Source organism: Melopsittacus undulatus, chromosome Z (assembly GCF_012275295.1).
Source record: "Melopsittacus undulatus isolate bMelUnd1 chromosome Z, bMelUnd1.mat.Z, whole genome shotgun sequence".
NCBI lineage: Eukaryota > Metazoa > Chordata > Aves > Psittaciformes > Psittaculidae > Melopsittacus > Melopsittacus undulatus.
This window is the reverse complement of record NC_047557.1, coordinates 71,284,565-71,301,448: the sequence shown is the minus strand read 5'-3', so window position 1 is coordinate 71,301,448 and position 16,884 is coordinate 71,284,565. Positions and strand designations below refer to the sequence as shown.

Sequence of the window (16,884 nt, the reverse complement as noted above, 5' to 3'; positions counted from 1 at the left end):
GAAAAAAGATGTGAAATTTGCTAAGCACTTCTATTATATACCTCCAAAGTATAAAGTTGGTGGACCATAACGGGAGCATAAACCAGATCAGTTTCAGGATCAATGCTTCTATTGCATTACAAGTCATTAACATCAAGAACAAGGAGATAAGAAACTTAGTTAACCCCATACTTGATAAACACTAACACAGCTAATATATACTGAAAGTAATTGGTTAAAACCTGAAACAGGTAGATCAAGGGGAAAAACAACGGTTGAGAGCCAATAATCAGCATTGTGACAAATGACTATAAATCCTGTCAGTTTTGTTGTTATTTCGTGGTTTTGTGCCCCACGTTGGGCACTAAAAACTTTCGTGGTTTAAAACTAAATCTGCACAGTTCCCCCTTTGTTTCCCCTCCCCCCACTCACCTTCCCACTCCTGGAGGGATGGGAAGGAGAAGCCAGAGGAATACAACTCCCACGGATTGAGGTAAAATCAGTCCAGCAATCAAGGTATAACAGAATCACTAACGGTACCAATAGCAAATCAATGTTAGAGGAGACAAACAGGGAGAGAGGAATACGATACCACCCCGCCACCAGGAGGACAGCTCAGAAGAGAGAGAGAGCTCCCCCCTCCCCTCCTGGCCAGCTTCCAGTTGCCTCCCCGAGCCCAGCCCGGCATGTTAACCCCTTCCCTCCCGGCCAGCTTCCAGTCCCCTCACCGAGCAGGACGTGCTGTGGTGTGGAATACCTCCCCGACTAGCCCAGACCAGGCGCCCTATCTCTCCCTCCTCCCTGGCAGAGCATGAGCTACTGCTGAACCCATGACAAGACCTCATAGCAGCCTTCCAGTATCTGAAGGGGGCCTACAGGGATGCTGGAGAGGGTGTATTCATTAGGGACTGTAGTGCCAGGACAAGGGGTAACAGGGTTGAAAACTTAAACAGCAGAGGTTTAGACTGGATCTAAGGAAGAAATTCTTTACTGTTAGGGTGGTGAGGTGCTGGAATGGGTTTCTCAGGGAGGTTGTGAAGGCTCCATCCCTGGCAGTGTCCAAGGCCATGTTGGATGAAGCCTTGGGTGATATGGTTTAGTGTGAGGTGTCCCTGCCCACGGCAGGGGGGTTCGAACCAGATGATCCTTTCGAACTCTAACTATTCTGTGATTCTGATTCTGATTCTGATTTTGCTGTGGCCCTGTCCTACATCATCAGCACAGCTTCCAGCCTTACCAGTGCTGTCTCACTGAGCTTCTACAAGCAGCAGTTACTCCTCCAGATCTACATGCAGTTATCTGGCTGACCTTTACCTCTAAAAAAGCTGATGGCTGAGTTATAATTTTCTCCAGTGGATGGCACTAAAGAAACTTTGGGTATCCATTGTGATGAAGTTTGATGAACTTTTCTAGAAGTTCTACAATTTGTGTTGTTTTTGTCTGTCAAATTTTGTACAGAATCACTCACAGCCAAAAATCTCTCAAGGAGGACATGGAGAAAATCTTAAATAAGAAGGGAACTGACAAGAATAGGTTGCATTTGTCTTGTTTTTTTTAGAAAAAGTAAAGTTAAAGAGATTCTTCATTGCAGTGTTGTTGGAAATGATGGGGCACCCAAAGAAAATCAGAGCCATGCTTCAAGATCAAACCCAGCTAACTTGAAAAGAAACACTGCCATATTACCCAGTAAGCCAAAAATCACAAAAATTAGACTAGAATATAGGCATATGAAAGACACGGCCTTACAAGAGGGCAAAACATTTTTACAGCATCAGAAACCTGAAGTTATTTAAATTGCACATAATGTAGTTCTTTTCTCCTAGCTATTCTACTACATATGGCAATTTGCAAACAGTACCAGATTTGTTTCCAGGGATTGCTTCCAGGAGGTTATGCCTCTATTCAATCTTCAACTGTATGTCCTTGTGTTCCCATAAGCATAAATAATTGATTTACAAGCATGTCAAATGAAGGTCGTTCACTTTGACTAGAATGAAATACAATGGCAATGTAAGCTTCTTCATCTCCTGCATGAATTTCCTTTCATGTGTCAGATTTTCAGCCCTCATTTCCTTTGTCTCATTTCATACCTCCTGTTTTAGCATGTTTATTTGCCAATATCTTGCTGGAACAGCTTCAGTTCACTTACTGCAGGTGTTTTGGAGCCTTCTTTATGTGTAGCTGGACAGTTTGCCATTCAAATGAATGACAACAGATGCCCGAGAAAAGCAAAGTGCAAATGTGAAGATGTGGATTTGCATTAATTTGCAATCTGAATCTGTGAAACCAATGTCTACATCTAGCCAATTAAAACATGACAAGTGAGACATTTTTAAAAGATGACTAAGTAGGAAAAGCATGGATTTCCTCTCTCCAGCTTTCATTTCTGTCATAGCTCAGTCATTTCTTACAAGGTTTATAAGTTACCAAACCTTTTTAATTTTGTGACACCAACTTCCTCCAGCTGGGTTTATGGCAAGTCCCTCAAACATTAAACAGTTGTCTTGCAATTTGTCTAAGAACCCTGTTTCTCTTTAAATAAATAGCAAAACCTTCATTGTCTTCAAACCAAATGAGGCTACTTTATGATTTTCCTTTTATTCCAAACAAGCTAAATACTTCCTCAATTTTGCACCTTTAAAGACAATCTCTGACCAAAATACTGGGGCAAAACAGGGTTCAAGTTAGCCTTATGTATTAGAAATTCCTGAAAAATTCTGAGGGAACTATGATGTTCTTACTCAGTTTGAATTTTATTTTTCTGATTTATATTTCACCTCTCAAGAGCTCAAATTCATGCTAAAAAAATCACATTTCAGTACCAATGCTTAAAGATTAATAAAGATGACAATAAATCTTTTTATGAGCCCTAGGACTTTTGTTTTAAGCATTTACTAAAGAATTCTGTAGACTGGAGTGGGTGGTTTATAACCACTTACCAGTACTCACATTATACAGATTTTGAAATATATACACAGGAGTAGGCAGCCCAAATTCATAAGACTACTCTGCACAGCAGACTCACTATTCTGAGTACATTTGCTATGGGAACAGCACACCCATAACGCATTCCAGCCTTTTTTAATCATTTATTACTAAGATATAAGATTAATTTTCTGCCTCTGTATTTTTTTTAAAGCCTCTCTAATCTAACTGACCATTGCTGACTGGGGATTTCTGGTTTTGGGGAAAAAGAAACACAAGAACCCATGCAAAAATAGGCTTGCACAGAGTGCTGCACAAATATGTCATAAAAATAAAAGAAACCATAAACAAGCGTATTCATGTATTTACCACCAGAAAAAAAAAAAAATCAGTGCCATTGCAAAACCAGAAAAAAGATGCCAGTCTTCCATTAAATGAATACTTTTTTGCAAAAGCTGCATATTTTCTGCTCTGCATTCTACAGACCTGTAATGCTCCCACCAAAGAAGAAAGTGAAAAAGGTCTAATTCATGTCAGCAGAAACAGAGCCATCTGCTGGAATAATAATTTAAAAAAACCAACCAAACAAGAAACAAACACCCCTCACCATATGTTAAATCACAAGTGTAAGTTCTGCTGCTGTAACAAAAGGTTACATATTTCTTCCCCACTTGTTCACTGATAAACTGAAATATTACTGGTCTAAAACATGTTAAAGGTAGATCACGAGTAGGAAAGTTAATAAAAAAGCATCTTTCATGTCTGAAAATCTTTAAGTCTTGTTGGTTGAGTAATCATAGAATCATAGAATAGTTAGGATTGGAAAGGACGTTAAGATCATCTAGTTCCAACCCCCTGCCATGGGCAGGGACACCTCACACTAAACCATATCACCCAAGGCTTCATCCAACCTGGTCTTGAACACTGCCAGGGATGGAGCCTTCACAACCTCCCTGGGCAACCCATTCCAGTACCTCACCACCCTCACAGTAAAGAATTTCTTCCTTATATCCAGTCTAAACCTCTGCTGTTTAACCGTCTAAAGATTTTCAGACATAAAAGATGCTTTTTTTTATTAACTTTCCTACTCCTGATCTACCTTTAACGTGTTTTAGACCAGTAAGCAGCACAAGGCCCACTGTCACCACCTCAGTAATGAACTTCAAATATGTAAAACCAGTTAGCAAGCTGCAACATTCCTAAGAATCTGTTTCTGTCCATAACAGATAAGTAGACATACTTAGGTCTACTCTGTTTACGACTACAATGTTTACAATGACATTTTTGGTCATTTTGTTAAGATACCTCTAATCATGTTCAAAGGGACACTGCAAGCAAGTCATGTATAATTTACACTTCCAAGTATTGACATGTATGGTAGCCATAAATTCAGGGTTTTCCCCTTTCTCAGTATCCATGAAGCCAGGAAATAAATCCTTTTGCCACTGAGGTGAATGTTGCTATTTAGTTATTCATTTGTGCCCAAGTACATATTGGCTTATTTTAGCAGGGGCTTCATACTTGAAACAGAATTTGAGATTACCTTATCACCCATTCTCTGCATAATAGAGAGAAACAGTCTTGGTTTTGAGATAAAAGAACAATCAACAAAAAATAAGTTTATATCAGAAGTTTAGTCTCAACTATAACAGCTAATTACTGTCACTGCCTTGTAAGACTCCTACAGATTTACTGAGCAGAGGCTCCAACAAACTTTTTATATGTGTTAACTATGCAAAGCAATATACTTAGAAGCTTGCTTCTGGCTCACAGATGAAACTTTCACTCAACTACATATTTTAGTTGGACAGTCTCATTTGCACTAGGATGAGTCCTAAAAATAATCATGCTAGTTAGAAGATGCAACTTGAAGAAAGTTTTAAATAATCTTTATTTTGGACAATACTTGAAATTCTTCTTAAACCCCAAACCTGTGGCTGTTAGCACAACCTCAAAGATGTGAGTCCAAGAATTTAACAGTCCGTGCACTTTAAACATTGGCTCACAGAAAATGTACAAATCACAGAAGACTGTCAATGTTTTATCGCTGCTGGCACGAAAAGAACTAATACCACACAGTGAGACATACACAGTATTAGCCAACAAATAACCAAAAATGAAAAAAAACCAACCCACAAAAAAAACCCAAAAAAACAAACAACAAAACCTAAGAGAACAAAACAATACTATGCAAGAAAAGTAGGTCTTCCCATGTAAGATTCTCTAAAGAAGTTACACATCATATGATGAATGGGAGAAAGGCCACACTAAGGAGCATCTTCCAGAAACCACTTAGGTTGGGACTGCTTGAGATCACCTAGTCCAACCCCCCTGCTCAAGGAGGGTCAGCCAGAATAGATAACTCCAGAATCATGTCCACTCAGGTTTTGTACATCTCCAAAAACAGTGATGCCACAACTTCTCAGGCAACTTGCTCCAATATTTAACCACATTCACAGATAGAAAACTGTTTCTCATGTTCACAGGGAACTTCATGTGTTTCAGTTTGCACCCACTACTTCTTGTCCAGATGGCTGGGCATTAATAAGAACAGTCTGGCTTCCTTCTTTTTAAGGCTCAGCACCCCAAGCCTTCTTTTCTCCAGACATCTTCCCCAGCCTTCTCAGCATCAAATATATTCCAGTCCACCAATCACCTTTGCAGTCCTGCACCACAACCCCTCCAGTAAATCTGTAACATCTTCTATCTGGAGAGGCCAGCACTGGTGTCGTGGTTTAAACTAAATCTGCACAATTCCCCCTTTGTTTCCCCTCCCCCCCCCCCCCCCTCACCTTCCCACTCCCGGAGGGATGGGAAGGAGAGCCAGAGGAATACAAACTCCCACGGACTGAGGTAAAATCAGTCAGCAATCAAGGTATAACAGAAATAACTACCGGTACCAATAACAAATCAATGTTAGAGGAGACAAACAGGGAGAGAGAATACGATACCACCTGCTGCCACGACGCCAGCCCGGAAGAGAGAGAGCTCCCCCCTCCCCTCCTGGCCAGCTCCCAGTTGCCTCCCCGAGCCCAGCCCGGAGTGTTAACCCCTTCCCTCCCGGCCAGCTTCTAGTCCCCTCCCCGAGCAGGACGTGCTGTGGCACAGAATACCTCCCCGACTAGCCCAGACCAGGCGCCCTATCTCTCCCTCCTCCCTGGCAGAGCATGAGCTACTGCTGAACCCATGACAACTGGCTAGAGCACTCCAGCTGTGTGCTCACCAGTGCAGAGTAGAGGGGAAGAATCACCTCCATCTGCTGGCAGTACTTTACTTAATGTAGCCCAGGATGCTATTGGCCTGTTTTGGAGAAAGGGTGTACTGATGTTTTACCATCAACTTGTCCACCATGAACCCAAGAGTCTCCTCTTAAGAGCTGCTTTCAAGCTGGGTGGCCTCCTGCACGTTACTGGTACATGGGGGTACTTATCCCTGGGTGCAGGTTTTAGCATTTCCCCTTCGTGAACTTCATGGGGTTCCTATTTGCCCATTTCTCCATCTTGCCCAAATCCCTCTGGATGACACCACAACCCTCTGATGTATCAGCCACTCCTCCAGAGCAGAGTCTAACCCATCATTCAGTTCATGAATGAAGAAGTTGAGATAGATTGGGCCCAGCATTGACCTGATGGATATAGCACCCAGTGACATGACTCAAAGTAGACTTTGCACTTTGATCCTCTGGGCTCAAACATTTGGGCAATTTTTAATTCACCCTCCTTGTCAAAATACCTAACTCTTGTTCAGCTTGTCTAGGACAGTGACCTGCACTTAGTAAAACCTTTGACATATCTACTGCCCTCCACTATCTATTGCTGTATCTATTAGTTTAACATTGCTGTGACACAAGATGAATGGGTACATTTAACCAGTTCTAAATAGTTGGTCTCTCTTCTAACCATGGTGCTGCTCCTCCTAAACTCGCAATGCTAATCTTTAACAAGTCATAGGCTAGATTATAAATTGCAACAGCAACACTTCCTTTCTTCTCCACCTAAATAACCACTCTAGTGCAACTAAGACTGCTGGTAACTTCCTCAGAAGAGGAAGTTCCTGTTACTCCGCCCCACAATTGTTTTAATCTGCACAATCACATTAATCAGCAGAAATTGTGGTCTATGATTTTACAGCCTAAGACAGATCAAGAGAAGCAAACTTTAGCCAGCATATTGTACGTCTTTACTATGATTAAGTGATTTGCTATACCCCACTCAACCCGTATCAGAAACTGGAAACTGAATTGAGATTTTTAAACCCATATTCCCAAACCTAATGGAAGATCAGTTTGTAGGTCTTTCAAGGGAAGTTACCCATCTTGCTATGAGCCCACTTATCAGGAAACTGCATTACCAGGAGAAATTCAGGTTAATAGAGCAAGAATAAACTCTGTTGTTGCATTTTGCCCTCTTCCTCCTCTGCCTCAAAAGCCATTAATTCTTGAGCTTTCAGCAGGTGTAGATTATTTTTCTTTATTTCATGAACAGGAATATCCTCTAAATAGTTATAGAAGATCCCTTTCTTGAGTTGTATACTTAACCTCTACCAAGTTTAACAGCTGCATTTAAAGAATAGATGAAACATGACTCATAGTCCGTAATTCTTTGCATAGAACTTGTTTAAAAATCTTAGTGGAGTCAGTGAGTACAGTCTCTGTAACTAGATGAACAGGGCATGCATACATTATATGAGTGACATGCACAGCCATTGCAAAAGAAATAAATCATACATTAACACAGTAAAGCAAGTGCAGAGGGTATCTTGCTCATTAAAAAGTTACAGTCAATATTGACTATTTCAGTATGAGGCAATATAGTTTAGCACCTGGTTAAAAGTGATTGGTTTGCACATCTGTTGTGCTGTACAAATAAAAGCTTTAATAACATGCAGTGTGAAAGTCAAAATGAACAACTATAGCTATATTTTCCTACATCTGGATGGCTGCATACGGTCATGGTTTAAGCCCACCTGGTAATTCAGAACCACACAGCCACTCACACAGCCCTGCTTCTTCCCTCCCACTCCTGGAGGTATGGGGAGGAGAATCAAAAGAATGTAAACCCCACAGGCTGACATAAGAACAGTCCAGTAACTAAGGTATAACACAATACTGCTACTACCAAAAATAATAATAAGGGAAATAACAAGGGGAGAGAATATAAAAGGGGAAAAGGAAAACAAACCCGAAGTGCTGCACAACACAATTGCTCACCACTCACCAACTGATACCCAGTCGGACCAGAGCAGTGATCTGTGGCTTAGGGTAACTCCCCCCAAGTTTATACACTGGGCATGACGTGCTGTGGTATGGAATAACCCTTGGGCTAGTTTGGCTCGTATGTCCTGTCCCTGCTTCCCCCAGCTTTATCTGTCCCTCCTCACTGGCAGAGCACAAGACTGAAAAAGTCCTTCATTGAAGTAAACATTACTGAGCAACTATAAACATTGGTGTCATCAGCGTTGTTCCCAGACTGAAAGTCAAAAAACACAGCACTGCACCAGTTACTAAAAAGGAGAAAAATTACTGCTACTGCTGAACTCAGGACACATACGTATTCTTTGGTACCTTTCAGCATTGCGTTTCTCGGAGTTGAGAATCTTTGAAGTCAGTCACTTCAAAATGACAGAGCAGACACAGAAGCAGTAAAAGAACAGGTTTTGTTTTATAGAAAAATGTTAACAGTGCTTAAGAGACACCAGCTGGACAGCAATTTTCTGTATATATAACAGACAAAAACTCAGGCACTTAAATTAACAAATATGTTGTTGCTGCAAATCCAGCTATCCTGTAACAACTATTCACATTTTCCTACAATACTATAGAAACTGAACTTATGGCATGAGGATAACATGTAAAAATATCTTCAAAACATGGCCATACTTATACATTCCCAAGTGTACCTACAGTCAAAATCCCCAACTAAGGCACTAGCCCAGATTATGTGCCCATTAAAATAAGTCCATTTTAAACATTCATATTTCCCTTTAATCTATCAAGTTACTTGCTTTCTACCATTACTAGCTCATTTTTCCTTTTTTTTTTTTTAATCGAGTATTCCAGCTTGTTTCAAATAAATTGTGGAACATCTAAAATCAGACTGCAAATTTAAGCGTCACTTTTTTGGATGTACACAATGGAATTCTAAAGAAGTATGCTTAGCAAGTCAGAGAACACTATGCACATTCTCAAATAGTTTTAGTTGATCAAGAATCAAAGAGGATCTTTTTATTTAGGCAAACTAAATTTTATTTAGGTACACAAACTTTGGTACAAGTGTTGTTCTTACTGTCTGCTTTTGAAAGGTCCCATTAGCTCCTGACTTATGTATGTATAGCTGATACAATTTCTGAATCCTTTCGGGAGAGGACTGCACTGGCTGCGGGAGGCTTATACAAACATACTGCCATGACTGTGAAGGTGATCGTGATGATTTTGCAAAAAGCACCTGAATGCAAAGAACAGAAGAATCCTTGTTGCAGTCACATTCAATAGCAGGTAACAGTATTTCAGCTGCTTCTGAAGTTTCACACTAATTGCACTAAAACTTTAAAACGGATTCTGTGAATTTCAGCATATTTTTCATGAACTGCAAAGGGCAGGTAAAGGCAGTCTTCCAGCTTCAGACCACTCACCTGCCTGACAGCTCCTGCTTGTAGCAGCTATTGCCATTACTTCAGTTCTGTATTTATTCACCCCATTCTAGCCTGAAGTGCAAGTCTGCCTTATTTCTTGGTCCCATATGGTACCTGATTGTACCAATATTCCTTTATTACAAACTGAAACTCCCTACATATATACCTGTTAAGTATTCCCCTCAGCTACCCTAAAAGGTTGTTCTGTTTCCTACTCACTGGTACAGTGGTGTTTGTGCAACTTGGTGTGGGACAAAGAGAGGAGGGGAGGAGGCAATGTATTTTATTACAAATATGTCGAGAGATACTGAAACCTCAAGCTGTGACTCCTGTAGTTTCACTTTCAAGATTAGGTGTCAGCAGTTCATGCAGTAATATTGCAGTACACATGCAGTACATGTAATGCAGTACAGTTTATGCACTGTATTACAGTTGCTAGAAGACTGCACAACAGCAGTTATCACAGATGAAAGCTTAGCCTGCCTTCCCTCCCCCAGACATATCTCACATACTTTAAGGGAACAGATTGTTATACAAGTTGCAAAAGTTTCTAACTAGTCTTCAGAGATATTTTCAAAACCTTGGTATTAATTTAGCAAACAAAACCTGAAATATGCCAAGAAAGAATGCTCCTCAGACCTTAACATGCCAACAAACTGAGGCAGGTAAAACTGAAATGTGTGCCAATCCCTTAAAGTTCAGTAGATAAAATGTGACAATGAAATAAAAAACAAAGAACAAAACTATCTGGTATTACGGTTATTAGAAATATTTTTCTAGGTAATTTCTAAACAGCCATTTAATGTGTTTTTTCCCATTATTATTTTGTGTTTAATTACTTATGAAGAATCAACATTTTTTAAGAAACACTGCTGCTAAAAATAAGTTTAAGGTTCCATTTTAAAGTAATACCTATGTAGCAGTCCAAGTCAGTATATCTATTACGCTGTACATGTACTTAATATGAAGAAGCCACTTACTTATGCCCATCAGCAGATAAGCCATTCTTTCATTGTCATAAACCCAACAGGCTCCTTTAGTATTACAGTCATTAATATCCCACAGAGTACAACTGCTGTCTATAGCAACACCAAACAAAATTGGTCCAGGAATAGTACCTAAAAAACACAGCAACATGTAAGAACTTTCAGATACTCAGAATAATCTTACCTGGTCTTAATGAGTATGGTGAAATGCCTAGACATGGTGGTAGGATAAAATGAGAGAGACACACAGTAAACATTTGAATCAAAAATCATAGAGCTCATATTACATAGCAAGTGTGCCTCTTCCATGATTCTTATCAGGTAGGGTGTAGGTTAATGAATTCTTTATACAGGTCTCACTTTATCAAGTAAGAGATTTGTTCAAAAGACTTGACCTTCTCAGCTTCCTTAGTTTTCATTGGGGGAAAAAAAAAAAAGTGTGATTGAAATCAGGGGAAAACAGCTAATGAAGAACGATTTTCACTGAAGGAAAAAAGTCCCTTCACTCAGATCATCACTAACCTCTTCCAAATGCAGAAAAGAAATACATTATTACATTGATATGTTCAATTATACTTTTTTTCCCCACCCCTTAGATGCAGCCAAGCTTCCAGGGAAAAACTAACATAAAATGAGTAGTGTTTAAAATTATTCCCATAGAATGTGTTAAGACTTGTGTGATTTTTGTTACACAGTGCTCTGTAAAGCACAAGTGTTTTGCATCCAGGTACAGCCAATTTTATCATAAACACTCCAGGCTGACCACTACATGTCTATCTAACCTATTCAAGGCCTAAAATGTTCTTGAGCTACGCAGCAGCTATGTCCTCAACACAGCTATTCTGTCTAGGACGCCTGTGTGATTCCTAAAATGTACAGCATAAATATCTTGCTGTTATCAGTGCTGTTGCCACCTTCTTCAGCAACAGTTAATACAGGCAGTGCAGACATTCTACTATCCTCTGCTCTACACTGAAGTCAAGAGTTGAGATTCTGCCACAGATAACTAATGAATCAGAAAAGCCTTCACAAAAATCTTGTCCCTGCTAATTACTACCTGTGATGATATTTACTCTTGTTGTGTTTTATTAGTAGAATGACTTAAGAGTAATTGGAATTCCAATAAGCACAGCAAAGCAGAGCTCATAAGCCAGGTTTGATGGGGCTTGGAGCAACCTGGTCTAGTGGCCGGTGTCCCTGTTCATGGCAGGCAGTTGGAACTAGATGAGCTTTAAGGTCTCTTCCAACCCAAACCGTTCTTGGATTCTATGATCTCAAATGATGGGGAATTGCTGCAGTACTAAATATTATATAAATATAAAAGCCTAACCAGTAACTGAGCCTTGAGAAAGTCCTGAATTACATATGCTATTTAAAACGCTAAAGACTAAAACAAGAGTTTAAAGAGAAAAAATTCAAATGAGTGGTTCAGAGAATCCCTACATTTAACTCCGTGTTCACCTGTCTTACTGAGATTTTGGAGACACTTAGATTTAGAATTTAAGTAGTAGATTTCCCACATACAAGCTTAGTAATTATTTATGTACAAGTGTCTACAAATTCAATAAAGGCTAAAATTAGTCAAAGGAATTTAAAGGGAAGGCAGAAGAGGGAAGACTACCTTTCCACTTCAAAATATGTTGCCACACCCAATAAGGATATGATTGTGTGAGATTGCAACACTTTTAACTTCTGGAACTATTAACTAACAGAAGCTGTTTTCTATTACATTGCTGATTTCTTATTTTTTAAATTTCAGAATAGGTTTTCTTCTCAGGGAAGTGACAGCGGGTGCCTTCTGCTTAAAGAATGATAATTATTTTTATTTTGTTTGTGCTGGTAAGAACAAGAAACGCTAAAATGAGCACGCATACCCTATTTAAAAGGAATTTTCTATAAGGCAGCTGCCTTATAACGACTGTATGCTATAAGCCAAAGACAGGCTGCTTTTGAAGCTCCTCTGAAAGCTTGTTACTGCATTATTTTTAAGTCTAGAAAAACATCAATCAAGTAGATTATTCAGAGGCAAGTGTTTTAACAAGGAAGTCATACCCAGTAGTCGTAGAAACACTAACTGCACTCCAAGAGCAAATGAGCGCTGTTTATCTGGCACACACCTGTAAATAAGATTTGCAGTTTAAGACTTAGTAAACAACTTTTAACTGTTTTTCTGCTTTGTTCCTTAGTGAATATGCTTTGTCTTAATACACCCTTTTAACATGTTAGTTGCAGAGTTTTAGAAAACCAGTATGCAGAACAAGTAAGTGAATAACTTCAAAAGCTATTTCGACAAAAGAGAAACTCTGATTTCTCCAAGAATTTTAGACTGAACTAGTTTAACAAACAGTATAAATAAAAAGCTAGCTTACCAGCAGCACCCTGATAATACTACTGAGCATCTTTTTTCCAAAGAAAAAGAAAATAAAGGACAGTGCTAGACTGCAATCCTGAGCTACTATTTCTAAAGAGCAATAGATTAACGAGACTTCAGCACAGCACAAGCTGTTGTATTTCCCATAACCTTTACATGTAGTTACCTGACGTCACTTCTGGCCTATGCTACTCAAATCAACATGTTGATTTAATAACTACCAAAATTTACCCCCTCATCTCCTACCTATTTCTTTCAGATATTTCACCAGCAACACTTTTCTCCTGCCAGTGTCTGAAACATACTACAATAAAGATTAAATATAGCCTAACTTCATTTGGCGAGTTAGTCTGTTAAAGAAAACAGTGCTGAAACTATCTTTGAAGCAGTGTCAGTGCTAAAAAGACTTTATTATTTAAATATTAGAATCACACAATTATAGAATAGCTAGGGTTGGAAAGGACCTCAAGATCATCTAGTTCCAACCCCCCTGCCATGGGCAAGGACATCTCTCCTTAGACCATGTCACCCAAGACTCCATCCAACCTGGCCTTGAACACTGCCACAGATGAAGCATTCACAACTCATTGTGCAACCTGTTCCAGTGCCTCAGCACCCTCACAGTAAAGAGCTTCTTCCTTATATCTAACTTGAAATTCCCCTGTTTAAATTTGAACCCATCACCCCTTGTCCTATCACTACTATTCCTAATGAAGAGTCCCTCTCCAGCACCCTTGTAGGTCCCCTTCACATACTGGAAGGCTGCTATGAGTTCTTATATTCAGGAATTATTCCATCATTCCGGATTATGCACAACCACAGAAAAACATCCAAGATGAGACATTATGAGCAGCCATTGTTAGGATCTCCATACCCATACAGGAAAGTAGAGGAAAGAATTAGTTTTGCATAGTGCAGGTTGTTATTTCTACCACTAGAACACTTTCACAAACACGTGGGTTTAAACTTGAAGCTACACAAAATAGACCTGCTGAAAAATTATCAGAACATAGTGTAGTAATTTATTCCACGATTTAGGTACTTAAATTAGTGTTTGCACATTTAAACTGCTCTACAGTCTTCCATAAAAACTGTTTCACTATTTCAGTTGAAGTATACAAAGATTAAAAATTCTAAGTGCTTAGAATTATCTAAATAAAACTGACTATAAAACTATGTCAGCTCAGATCTGAAGATGACGCCACTCTTCACATCATTCTGACTTAAAGCTAACACAACAAACTTAATTCCAAGCTGTTAATTCTAGATTTATACCAACCCTGAATCAGAGGCTTCTAAAAATCACTGTTGCAGTGTATCATTCCCCTTCTGAACTCCCTACCTAAGAAGCTGTGAAAAGAGCACCTAATCACACCCTCCAAAAGCATCATATGTATACTGTATGTATTCCTACGCATCATGACTCTCTAGAAGTATTAGAGGTGCAAGTCAGATTTAAACATAAAGTAAAAGAACTTTACTTTCAGAACGAGGTCCATGTATTTTTCTAAAAAAAAAAAAAAATAAATTTAGCTTTCTTGAATATGAATTCCACCAATCTGAAAGAGTCGAACCACTAGTTAACAGCCATATGCATGCTGTCATATTTTATATTATAGACTATCACACATAACATCAATATCATATGAAAGGTAGTCTGCAGGTCTCAACAAACTTCAATTTTGCAAGTCAGAACTCTGAACTGAAACAGGAATCAGAGGTTGAAAGTACAAGACTGCTATTTTGTTCTTTTCCTAGTACAATTTGAAATCCTGGCACACAGGATTTCACAGGCCACTCTTATACTTTCTTTAGCCAAGCATATAGTTAATTTATTGTTTCTTGCTTTGACTAAAACAGTCAGAGGACTGCTCCCATAAAAGTGTGATTTTACCACAAGTAGGAAAGATGTAGAAATGTTAAATCTACCAACAAAATGTAATTACAGAACTAGTGAACAATGGTATGATTGTCCTCTGCTTCAAGAGCTGCTTGCTTACTACACAAAAGTACTAAAACAAGAAGTCCCTTGCACATTGGTTTAAGTCCACATTCCAAAGCAAAAGAAATTAGAATATTTCACTGATCTGAGCTTTCACAAGAAATCTACCTATTTCTCAGCTCCAAAAAGTGTACCTGAGAATGGCCACAGTTGTTGGAGTAACAGCCATAAATGTAAAAACAACAGTGAAAAAGAAGAAGGTCAGGAATAAAGGTAAAAGTTTGCATTGTGTTGGACATTTCCCAGAGACAGCTTCATAGAAGAGGTCTTCTAAACCAGCTTGTCTTTCTGGTTTCCCAATACAGGAACAGTTGTGGTACATCTACAAATAATTTATAAGAGAAAGATTAGGTCAAGTAATACTAATATGGCAGATGTTAATTCGGTTAGCATCAAACTGGATACAAGGAGTAACTCCTGACTTTACCATAGGAGAAAGTGCATTTCCTGATGATTATGACACGGCAACCCTCACTTTTAAAACAGATTCAGCAGAGCTTGACTGATCCAGCTCACCTGAGCAAAATGTATTTTTGGTTTTGGGATCTAAAGGCTGCCAGTCTCCATTTTGTGTGGTGCAAGTTTTTAGGTACAAGCATTAAAATAAAAATCTATATAGTTCAAACAAAGCCAAACCTTAAAACTAAAGATTTTGGAGTTATCAGCATGATGATATGCAATACATAATGTTATACAAAAATATGAATGACCACATCTACTGCAAAAAAAAAAATATACAGAAAAGAAACAGCTATGTTGGTTGACCAAATCAACTAGTGGTGTGAAAGTTCCTCCTTGCGTTTGTTAATACATTGTAAAAACCTCCCCGAGTTAGTCGAACCAGCACAAGGGGAGGAAAGGAGCTCAGCCCAACATAAATTACAAAAATCAAGCAACCAGCAAAATAATTTTGAAGAGAGCTTTGAATGGACTTGACCTAGTTTCAACCCAGATCTGCACTCCCAGTTAGGGGGAAGGCTCAGCACAGGGACAGGAGTATGTAACAGAGACCAGTAACAGGAATCACATTGGTATTGTGACTGAACTTAGTATTGAAATTGCTGTTTTGCTAAATGTAACTTATACTTGTACTGCGTTTTCAGCATATTTTTATCACACTGCTAAATCATAAATCCTGTGTAACATCATCTGTCACAAGTAAATTTGATATTACACAATACACCCCCAGAAGTGGAATATCTAAAAGCACCTGGTCAGAGTACTGGACAATGACACATACCAACATTCATCTTATTTAGATATGTATTTCCAATCCACACCCATTTTTCTTGTAGTAACTATCACTGATTCACAAATACTATTATTTGCTGTCATACTAAGGGAAGAATATTTTCAATACAGAATGTATTTTGCAGGTAACCAGAACAGACCATGTTAGCTGTCATTATACTATGAAGTACCTTTTTCATCTTGTTAATAACAAGTGATGCGCATCCTGCGAAACAAGGAGAGAAGTACTGTACTTCATCTCTGCCACAAACTGGGTAGTATATAGACCGTGAACATCCACAGTTAGCATTGCATGGCGCTGTTAAGTTATGTAGCATGCCTGTTCTGAAAGGTAAAAGTTAACAGGCTTTTAATAAAGTAACTTAAAACCAAAAGACATGTAAATAAGTAATGCAGTATTTACAGGGTAATAAATCTCAATATTCAAGTGGTTTATGCACTTTTTTGTTTTAAAATAAGCCACGTTCTTAGTACTTACAACTCTTCCCATTTAATCTATACGAAGTTAATTTTGTGCTGTTATTCCTTTCAGAGATTATTCCTCCAATTTCCATTCCACCAAACAAATGACAAAACTGTGTCTCAACATTATGCTTGTATCATCTCCTCCCTCCCCCACTCATTAACTTGAATTTGTTCAATTTACATTTTTAAGAAAAATAATCAAGAAAACTAAAAGCTATATTTGGTGTTATTTATTCTGCTGATCACATTCCAAAGTTTTCTCCATACTTTGGATT

At 38.7% G+C, this 16,884-nt stretch overlaps 1 protein-coding gene across 1 annotated transcript in view; it reads right to left on the bottom strand.

The window, feature by feature from the left end:
• Positions 1 to 9,222: 9,222 nt before the first annotated feature.
• Positions 9,223 to 16,884, bottom strand: part of LOC101878050 (solute carrier organic anion transporter family member 4C1) — a 30,664-nt gene continuing 23,002 nt past the window's right edge. The window contains exons 9-13 of the mRNA XM_005143450.1: positions 16,315 to 16,468; positions 15,028 to 15,215; positions 12,573 to 12,637; positions 10,515 to 10,652; positions 9,223 to 9,347 (exon numbers count right to left, since the gene is read on the bottom strand). Of these exons, the coding sequence (XP_005143507.1) occupies positions 9,223 to 9,347; positions 10,515 to 10,652; positions 12,573 to 12,637; positions 15,028 to 15,215; positions 16,315 to 16,468 (670 nt within the window). The remainder of the gene's footprint in view (positions 9,348 to 10,514; positions 10,653 to 12,572; positions 12,638 to 15,027; positions 15,216 to 16,314; positions 16,469 to 16,884) is intronic.